We start from the raw sequence: 11,199 nt of genomic DNA on the forward strand, positions 1-11,199 counted from the left end.
CCCTAACTAAGACAACAGTTAATTGGTGTGTCTTTGGGATAGAGAATGGCTTTGGAGCAGTGATGTTTGTGATGGTGTTAATTATTGGAAATCGAAGTAAAATTGGGTAGTGTTGAAAAAGGCAAGAATAGTTTTTGTTCAAAATTGTGCCTGGTGCTGTGCTGTGGAAAAGAGATGAAAGCTTAAAACTAGATCGAATCTCCACAGTCTGTTTGTCAGGCCACTGCATTCTCTCACATAGATACCAACAAAACAACGAAACCACAGCAGGGAGGAATGATACACTGATAGAGAATTTTGAGAATCCCTGAATAGGACAGAAACTTGAAATGCACCTGTTAGTGTGAACTTGCAGGAGTTGGTATGTTTACGATAAGGAGAGGGTTGCGAAAGCCAGATTTCCAAATCCACGGCAAAATGTCACCCTGAATAGTACTGAGATGGACCAAAGTCCTGAGTATAATTTCTCACAGTAGTATGCTTTCTCTGGCCTGTTTCCATCTAGAGTTGTCTATATCTTTGGCCCACCAGTTAAAGAGCCTCCTACAGATGTTACTCCAACTTTTTTGACAACGGGGGTGCTCAGTACTTTACGCCAAGCCGATTTTGAGGCCCAAAACATTCTCAGGGAGTCTGGTAAGTGGCTCATTCTGTTTATCATCCCACACTGGATAACACGTTTGTTTGTTTGTTTTTCATTTTTTAAAAGAAGTTTTGCCTTAATAATTCCTAGCAGTATGATATAGCTTTTGCTTTTTTTATGGGAGGTTCCATAATGTTGATTTTTAAAATAAAATTAATTTAATCATTGTGTCTATTTATAGACACTTAGAGTAACAAAAATGGGCATAGCCGTTCTTGTGTTCACAGCAGCTGAGGTGGACCACAGAAATGCTTTCCTTGTTTCAGTTTGTAGACAAGTGTTCTTGTCATGGTGTACTTTCTGTTGTGTTTTCAACATTTTCAGGGTTTTGTTTTGTTAAATTGTTGATTTTGCTATTGGAAAATGACCCTGAAGTCTAATGCTGAAGAGCTAGCTAGCCCCCTGAGCACAAGAAGACTGTGGTACACCTCATGGGAGGATCCATGTGTTAGATGCAGGTGTTGTAGTTCCATTGATTGAGAGTTTAGTGTTGATGGATCTAAAAGAAACCTTAAATCAGATGCCTCTAAACACTTGGTTTTACGGACAGCAAATTTGACCAGAAGTTTATAGGAACCTATCCTTGTATTTCCCCTGGGAAAAGTTTGCTGGTGATCAGTGTTTATAGTATAGAATGTGCCACTACTTTGAATGATAAAAGTTGACTCACCCTTTATGTTTCTCATTGTTGTGGACAAAATATTCCTTCACTTATGTTTTTTGGGGTTTTTGTGTGTGTGATGGGCTCTCAGACTATAGCTTGGGTAGCTCTCATATTTGAGACCTTCTTGTCGCATCCTTCCATGTGCTGAGAGTACAGATATGAGCTACCACATCTGCATAAAATTCTGGTGCACCCATTTTCAGTGCTGAAGAAGTATTTGAATTCAGGGTGTTGAGTGCTTGCATGCAAGTGGTAATACAATAGGAAGAAGGAGCGGTACTAGAGGGCTTTTGCCAGGATTTCCTTGAGCCAGGTTACTTTCCCACTGTGTGGTGATGAGCACTACATGTTTCTTTCTCTAGGGTATGCTGGGAAAATCAGCCAGATGCCAGTGATTTTGACCCCGTTACATTTCGACCGAGATCCACTTCAGAAGCAGCCTTCATGCCAGAGATCTGTGGTTATCCGAACCTTTATTACTAGTGACTTCATGACTGGTATACCCGCAACGCCTGGCAATGAGATTCCTGTTGAGGTAATTTATGTTACATTTTCTAATATACAAGCTTATCAATCCCTCAAATATCATATAGTACAGCAACAGAAATAGGCTCTGACAATTTGTATTTCTAGGATTTGTTCTTTGTTTATAAGATAGTTTCACTCAGTTTTCTTTTCTGTCTCCACTTATTATTTACTGTAGTGTGGCTGAGAGGGATTTGAAATTTAATACAACTTCCAGATGTGACTTAACTGCTGACTTTTACTTACTGTAAATAGTTTTACTTACTATAAGTAGTTTTCTCTTATAAAGGACACAATCCTAGGAGTGGAGAATGAAATTTGATGTATCAACAATTACAGTTATCTTTTTGAAGATGAAATCTTGTGTATCTTAGGATGTTCTTGAATCTCTACCTGAGGATGATTTTGAACTTCTCATCTTCCTGCCTTCTCCCAGCTGCTGGAATTCTAGGCATGTGCCACAGTGCTTGAGATTGAACCCAGGGTTTTATCCAATAGGAGATATGCTAGGCAAACACTATAGCAACTGAGCTGTACAATTCCATCTTTTTTTTTTTTTTGACAAAATGAAATGCCAAAGGAGTTACTTATACAGCAGCAGGTGAGAGGCTGAACCAAGACTGATTAGTGGAGCTCTTCTCTAATGCACCAACCAGTGTGATGTTGAGGCCAGGCCTGCTGCATGGCTGGTTAGGGAAGGTTTAGCACCTGCTTTTCTTATGGCCAAATTTGTCAAATCTTCAAGGCAGTCAAGTGATCAAGCTGTCCTTGACAAAGGTTATTAGAGTGCTTCTTGCGACATTTTGGTAGTGTTGGAGTTGTAGGGTTACTCTGTAGAAAATTTATGAAGTATTAACACATAGCAGTGACATGCTCAGATGCTACAGCAATGTCAAACACTGTGAAAAGGACTGACACAATTCACATGTCTGCAGAGAGAAATAACCTAAATTTAATCAGAGCCATCTCTTATATGTGAAGAGTAATAGCGAAAGTAGATCATGTTCTAGTTTTCATATGTAAACACAAGCCCTTTAGGATTATTGAACATGTGAATTCTCACTTTTTATTGTACTCTTTGTTTTGGTAAACAGGTGGTGCTAAAGATGGTCACTGAGATCAAGAAGATTCCTGGAATTTCTAGAATTATGTATGACCTAACATCAAAGCCCCCGGGAACCACTGAGTGGGAGTAATAAACGTGTTGTTGAAGAACCGTGTGCAGTTGAGGCTCATTAGAAACCACTGTTGATGACACAGTACTGTGAACAATGTTCCTGAAGCAGCTACTTCATATCTGAGTTCCCATAGCAGCAGCACATGGCTTAAGTGTGAAGCTGAGGTTGACTAGGAGGGAATGAAGAGTTAGCATGTGTGGTCACATAGTCAAGGCACCAGCACACACATGCGGGCAGCTGGCTCTTGCTTTTGCCTCACTTCCTTTTATGTATGAATCCTTGATGTCTGTCTATGATGATGGATGACTGTGGCTTCTGTCTGCCTGCCCATGTCTAGGAACTGATAGAAACAAAACGTCTTTTAATTACCAATATGACTTACTATGCGTGCCCTTTGGAGAATCTGAAATTTCCTGTAAGTAATTTTTATTTCTCCAAAGGGTGCGGAGGACCTGCTCATGCTGTAGAAAGCTATGCTGTTTAGACATTTTTTGGCAGGATACTAGGGAAGTAAAAATATAAGATACTTGAAAGATATAGAACACCAGGAATTTATATGGAAGTACTTAGAGTTTCATGATGTCACAGCCATGGCAAAAAGCAACTGAATGCTGTCAGTCTTTCAAATCATGTTTCATACAGATGCCATGCTTTTCACTGTCATCTTGTTATTATAAGCAAGGAGCTTTCTCCCTGCTGTGTAGAAAGAGTTCTTACACTCTCCCCAGTGTGCTCTCAGATACTCTCCCCAGAAAAGAAACTTGTTCTTTTTGTTTGCCTGGTCAGAAGACTAGGTCGCAGAATCCATTAGGCATGCCCACAGCATCCACGTGGGAGAGGAAATGTTTCTATTTCTTAGGAAAGAGTAATAAAAGGACACCCTAGGTCTACTCTGTAGACAGCTTTATTACTCTTTGCTCAGCAGTCCTGACTGATGCAAGGTATTTGCCAACACCTTCTACTAGCTTCTGGAGAGAGTCAAGACCAGTGCAGGACTTGATGTCATTGCCAACAGCCCTTACAGGTTCTTTATGACAGTCATACAAGCCTGAAAAGGTAGGCAGTAAAAAGGTAAATTCTAAGGAATATTACCATGTTTTTCTCACCTGCTTTTACCTCAACTTGCAATCTCTGTTGCCTTGCTTAGATTTTTTTTTCCCATTACTCAAGCACCGATTTCTGTTTGAGATTCAATGTTAAATGATAACAAAGGACACATACCATCTTCCTGGCTAGACTAGAGGCTAGCCTGCAACTGCTGCTGACCTCTCTGTAACAACAGACATCCATACCTTAACCAGTGTTTGTCTTCTACAACAGGTGAAGTGTTCATTGTCTGTCCCAGTGAGAAGTTCTTCCGATGAACTTGTAAAAGGAGGATGGGATAGATTTAAGCAGATTGAAATTTGTGATATTCCTTAATGATAACTGATAAATACAAATGCTTATATGTCAGAACATGTTTGATAACATTAAAAAAACAAGACAAAATAAAGCAACCTTCTTGTTCTTGCAAAAAATGTATGTGGTGTAAATAGCAGGATTTAGGAGGAATATAAGATGTTCCTACACTGAAATTTGGTTTTGTGGTATACTGCTCACTGGCACCACCTATGTAAAACTGGTTAGGTGGTTGTGCACATTTGGAAAAGCTGCTCATTTGTAATCTTTGCATTCTGGACAGCGATGGTATATCATCTCAGAAAGATTAGAGTTAAAATGTACTTAGTGTTTTTATAATATATTCTCTTGGGTGTCTGTTTATGTAATCCTTAATGCTGAAAAAAATGGCTCTAAAACATACCTGAGAGATTATTTTCATGTTTACTGTCTATCTTCCTATGTGGTCATTTTGCCTTGTACTGTATAGCTGACTTGGTACTATCACAGTAGTTCATCTGAGCAACTGAAAATACTTAGTCATAGTTACAGTCAAGGAGACAAGCTCAACATGGAAATGGTTACCAGTGACTCTAAGTGGAGGAAGTCATTCTGCCATTTCATGTTTTCCAGCCCTAAGCCATATGGCCTTACAGGCTGTTTACTCTCTGCTTGGGCTTCATGCATAGTAACATTTATCATTTGATATCCTAGGCAGTTTTGACTTACTTTGGACACTTAGCTATGCAGTTCTGTTTTATTCCTTTAGAGGAAGTGAGATCAGTGAAAATATAATTTATTCCAAAATTGGTAGACCAGAAAAATTTAAAAACCAAATAAGTTCTGGCTCTGTTTTAATGGGTCTATGAGTAATGGTCAACTCCGTTGGATTTAACAGCCTGACATAACTTTTGAAGACGAGTTTTTAGATGTATCTCGTTGACAAGATTATACTGTTTTCTCTCTTCCTCTTAGATAAGCTGCATGCAACCAAAAATCATAGAAGTTGATTTCCTTACCGTACTAGGACTTAGCTACTGTTTCAGTAAATAACTGAATTCTGTTCTATATAGAGAAGGTATTCAGGCAACACTGTCCATCTTACTGGTTTGCTATTAAGTAGATGCGTGAACCTGTACAGGTCATATTAAATATATTTGCCTCATTTTAAGAAGTTCCAGCATCAAACCTAACCCTGAATATTCACTCTCATTCTCTCTGTTTCCTTGAAAACATGTGGCTCAGCATGTATTTGAGGATAACCTTGAACTTCTGACTCTTGCTTCCACCTCCCTTGGGCTGGGATTATAGGTGTATACTACCAACCGAGCCACATGCCTAAGTGCATTCTTAGTTACAAACAACAAAAGCAGAGCAGGAGTCAGTGAGAAGCTGGATAATTTGTATGCTCTCTGCCTGCCTGCCTGCCTTCTGGCCTCCCTCCCTCCCTCCCTCCCCCCCCCTCTCTCTCTCTCTCACACACACACACACACTGAACTCTCTCTCTCCTTCTTTCCCTCTCCCTCTCACCTGCTACCCTGTTGAAGAACAAGCTTTGGTCATTAAAGATTCATGAAAATGCTCATTACAGTGTTTGCAGGGAGAGCTCTTTACTACATGTTTGTGGAAGAACTGTTAGAATGCTTCAGCTTAGACAACAAATCAGTATGCATAATTATTAGCTGTTAGCAGAGCAAGAATGGATTCAGGATTCTGAATGGATGTAGGTTTTAAAGTTCTCTGTACAACCAATCACAGTATTGTCTCTTAAGAGTTCTGGAGGCCCCATTGCCTTTCAGAAATGGTACCTACATTCTCACCTCCAGTGTCCTGACCCTGCTTCTTTTACACTGCTCTCTTGCATGATCCTCCCCACTCTGTCTCTGAAAATCTTGAGTGATGTTGGAAGGCAAGCCTTCACTATTACTTCAGTGGTGGACACTTTAATTGGCCCATGTCTAGATTTAACTGGAAACTGAGTGTAGGTTACATGTTCTGGACTTCAGAATGCCCCCTTGCATTGATTGAAGTAGCTATACCAAATGGCAGAGGAAAACTCTTTTACCACATCAGACTTTCATAGCAGTAAAGGCTTTTGTGAAGTTGCATTTCTGTTTGTGTTACATGGGGTATAATTGGGAATTGAATCTAGATCCTATTGTAGTATGCCCTCAGCCAGGCATTTATGAACATTTAACAGCCAGATGAGTCCCCAGAAAGACAAGATGCCACCTTACAACAGTAGACATACTATATACAAAAGAGTCACATCCCGTGGAAACCATCAACTTTTCAATCGGATCCCTGCCTTGGTTGCTGTCACCTGAGGAATTAAGAACAAAAAACTCAGATGTGACTAAATTAGTGTGTTGTGTGGGGCGACCCTAGCATTGCCGTTTTAAGGCTCTCGGCAAGAAGAAATTACTATTGAGGGAAATACCTGGCCTCTTGTTAGAGCTGAAGTCTCAGTGAAACACATGAGGAATGTAAGCTGGAGAGTCTTGCTGAGATCCTCGTTTGCTAAGCTCAGACCCTGGGACCAGATTTTTGGCTCTGATTGCATCTGTGCTCCACAGAAGGTAGACCAGCCAGTGAAGGGAATCTGCGGCACAGCTGACACTGTGCTGAGATCTGTAGAACTGCATGGAGTTTTTCATTGTTTTCCTTTCTGCTCCTGTTTTATTTCCTCTTAAAGGAGAAGTCTACCTTGTGTGGGAGCCACCTGCAGTTGTGAGATGGCCTGTGTCATGAGCTACACTAAGCTATTCCTACACCAGCTGAAGACACTCCAGGAGTTGGGCCATTTGGTTATTAGCTATTAGAACTGTGGACACCCTCTCAATTAGAGTCATCTAATGGTGCCCTTATTATTTACCTATCATGGTCTTTGTTTTCTGTGAACCTTGTGGCAGCTTTGGGCTTATTTACAGTTAGTAACGGCACAAGACTTCGGGGGGCTGCTTGTTTATTTCATATTACATTCAGAAACCCCAGAATAAGAGTTGAGAAACCTGAGCCTGTCATCCAGCAGAATCACATACCTTTGAAGAACATATATTCATGAGTAATTTCTGTCTTTACATCACCCGTGACTATTACAACCTTGACATTTAAATAAATTGAGTGTAAACATCCTGAACATATTTTTTATAAAGTACTACTTTGTTAATTGAAATGAATAGTCTAGATTTTGTGAACTGCTGTGTAATTGTTAGTGAATGCTGCCATGTCTTTTATGCTGCAGTAATACTGACTGTAAAGTCGCTTTGCTTAATTAATGTGAAATGACTAGAATCCCATCTGCCTTCAGTAAACATAATGGATGAAATTATCTCATAATTTGTTTTTAAGTCTTGGTGTTTATCAAAATGGGAAGCAAGAATAAAAAGGAGAGGACATGTTCACATTCTTAAGAAATTGCATATATTATCAGAGATTTTGGACACTAAGCTTAATCAGCTTTCTTCAGGTGTGCAGGAGTATGTCAACATCTTACCCAGTGTTGACAGGGACATAAATCTTTGGGTTGCTTTTTAGTTAAATGATCAGCTAGATCTGTGTGTGTGCATGTTTGCTTCTAAAATTAGCCACAAACATGATGTTCTGGATATTCATTTTACGTAAGTTCTTTATTCAGTTTCTCAAAAAATAGATTGCTCTTACTATTTTATAGTGCTGTGAGTCACACCCAGTGTGTTTGCCTGATGGGCAAGCATTTATCCATAGCTACATTATAACCGCTGGATTCACTGCTTGTTTGGAACTATGTTACAAACGGGGCAAAGCCATCTCCTGTAAAAAAGGATTAGAGGGAACCATGGGCAGAGACAGTATCTGTTGACTGATAAGTGCTCAAATCAGTGACCTGTATGACCTGCTAACTCAGAAAACAAATTCAACTTTATTTTGAGGTTTTGTTTGTTAGTTTGTTTTTTGCTGTTTTATCACAGTTTACAATGAAAAATATTTCTAGGTTTAAATCTGAAAAGTTTAAAAATCAAAACTGTCCTCTATTAAAAAAAAAACCACTGTGTTTAACATGGGCAAGTTTTGTTGCTATTGTTCTTTGTGACTCGTATTAAAGAGTTTATGTAGATTAGATAATAAGAAAAGAGTCTAGGGATCCTATCTAACCTTGATATTACACTAAATCCATAATAAATTTGTCTTAATTGAGCATTGTGCCTGCATTACTATTCTTTTGGACAATACGTCACTGCCAAATATATTAATTTTTCTTTTAAATTAGACAATGTTAGTGAAAATCATTTAGAAATTCACACTTAATGTGGCAGTATAAAATAGTAGAAAACACAAGAGCCTTTTGTCAAGATGTCTGTGTGGTTACATTACAATGGTTCTCATTTACTCTAAGAAAAATGTTTGTGGAATAAAAAAAGATTTAGCTAAGTGCAAGAGATTTCCATCTTGTGATTCTTTCTAATACAGCTTCTGTTTATAAATGGTGAAGGCATAGTAAATTGACCTATTTTTATATCATTTAATTGGGGAAGTAACAAAAGTTCTAGTCACACATAACACTTATTTAGTGTCAGTTCAACAGCTTATCTAAAAACTTGGAAAATTTTAAACAAATAGAAAAGTTAAGACAGTGCAATTTAAGGGAAAAAAAGCTAAGATGGTGAATGGGGATTTCTATCACTTTAATTATTTCCCGTTTCTTTTCCTTGTGAGTGAAAACACACAATTTTATGTGATGGTTACCTATTTAATATTTTATTTAAAAACCCTGTATATGCGCATGGCTTTTTGTGAATATGTATATGTGAGAGTGTAGGTGCCTTGGAGTTGGGGGTATCAGAGCCTTGAGCTAGAGTTACCGGAGTGGTGAGCCACCAGTGAGGGATTGGGGACCAAATTCTGCAAGAGCAGCACACTCAGAGTTACATAGTGAACAACTGGCTGAAGCTGGGAAACTACTATCACCCCAGAGAACAATATGCTTGTTTCTTTTTGAGATTATAACATTTCTCCCTCCAGACCCTCTGCTATGTTTTCTTTCAAATTCATGGCCTTTTTTTTTTTTAAAGTAACTTGAATAACATTTTCCTGTTCTGTTTGTTTTTGAGTAGCCCTGGCTGTTCATGACTCCTTTGTAGACCAGGCTGCCCTCAAACTCACAGAGATCCTCTGCCTCCTGAGTGCTGGTATTAAAGGTGTGCACCACCACACCCAGCGTAGAAAAACATGTTTAATAAAAATTGAGGGGAAACGGCTAGCTGTAGCTCTTAATTGAAAAACTTATTATTCCTGTCTGCCCTTATTTCTGACCTTGCAGAAACAAGGTTAACTGCTTCAATGTCTAGATAAGTTTTTCAACGTTTTTACTTTATCACATTAATTACTTTTCTGTTTTTGCCATAAAATACTGTGACCAGAAACCATATAGAGAAGAAAGAATTTATTTGAGCTTACAGAGCTTATGAGCCAGGTGTGGTAGTACATGCCCAGGAGGCAAAGGTAAATAAACGAACCTTTCTGAGTACAGGGACATCCAGAGCTACGTAGTGAGTAGGATTATACAGTGAGTTTGAGGCCACCCAAAACTACACAGTGAAACCCTGTCTCAAGAATCAAATGACTGTCCATCATGGTGGCAGAGCTGAAACTTTGGTGTCATGAGAAAGCATAGTGGCTGGAACTCTTGACACCAGAACTCAGTGGCTGGAGTTTGTAGCCTTATGGTAAGTTACGTTGTGACAGCAGACAGGAAGCAAATAGAGGACAGAAAATAGCATCAGAATACAAGGCTCCACCCCCATCCAGTTACCCACTCGCTAAGGCTGTGCCTCACTTCCTAAAGCTTCCTTCCATAACGTTTGTAGTCAGCAGCACCAGCTGGGGAAGCAGGAAGGAGTTTATAGGGGGCATTTCGTATTCAAACTGTGACAAACAGCTGAGAAAATTTTTTTGTGTAAATGACTTGAGTGTGTGATCACATGTGCACAGCCCAGACTCCTGGAACAAGACAGTGGCTGTGCTTTCCCCACTCTCCCAGTCTTGTTTAACTTCAAGAGCAGAGGCAGTCAGGCCTCTTTCAGAAATAGTGACAGAGTCTGTCAAGAGTTTTCCTCCAAGCAAAGAAAACACCTGAGCCCATTTAGGGGTGAAATGTGTCTGATGTGACTGTTGTTAATAATGGTATCATATGCAAAATGTGTTGAGAGTTAATAGTTGAGGGAGCATACATGTAATAGAAAAAATAATTCCATTAGTATATTTTGTTCATTATATATATATATATTTACATACATACATAAGATACCATATTATGGAGGGTCTGTGTGGGTGTGTTTGTGTGCATGTGTGGGCAGGTCCATGTACACATGTGCCTATAGTATGACAAGAGGTTGCTATTGGCTGTCTTCCTCAGCCATGCCTCACTTTATAAATTATGGCAGTCTTGCATTTGAACTGAGAGCTGATTTGTCTAGGGTGGCTTGCTGGTTTGTTCTTGGGATCCTGTTTCTGCCTAGAGGCTGTCTGCCATGCATGCTTATCCCACTTTTGTGTGAGTGCTGCGGATCTAAACTCTGGTTCTGAGACTTGCATAGCAACAGCTTTAGCCACAGACCCATCTCCCCAATCCCATGCTGTTGAGCTTGTATAAGAGAACTATAGTGGAGAAAGTTAAAAACCACACATTGACCCAACCCAATTGTATGAGTGCTCACTGGGGCTGCAGATGAACACAGAATCACGAAAATGATTGGTCTGTTAAAGTAGTGTGACAAGGGGGCTTCCCGTTCTGATTTCAATTTCTTCTAATGCTTAAGATGGAAACATGC

At 39.4% G+C, this 11,199-nt stretch overlaps 1 protein-coding gene across 1 annotated transcript in view; it reads left to right on the top strand.

Annotated features, from left to right (window-relative positions):
• The window catches only part of GMPS (guanine monophosphate synthase), a 37,468-nt gene extending 34,421 nt beyond the window's left edge, over nucleotides 1–3,047 (top strand). Inside the window, exons 14-16 of the mRNA XM_084768648.1 lie at nucleotides 506–636; nucleotides 1,670–1,842; nucleotides 2,927–3,047. Of these exons, the coding sequence (XP_084624774.1) occupies nucleotides 506–636; nucleotides 1,670–1,842; nucleotides 2,927–3,028 (406 nt within the window). The 3' untranslated portion in view covers nucleotides 3,029–3,047. The remainder of the gene's footprint in view (nucleotides 1–505; nucleotides 637–1,669; nucleotides 1,843–2,926) is intronic.
• Nucleotides 3,048–11,199: the final 8,152 nt, after the last annotated feature.

This window comes from Acomys minous, assembly GCF_964271855.1.
Source record: "Acomys minous genome assembly, chromosome: 19".
Lineage (NCBI taxonomy): Eukaryota > Metazoa > Chordata > Mammalia > Rodentia > Muridae > Acomys > Acomys minous.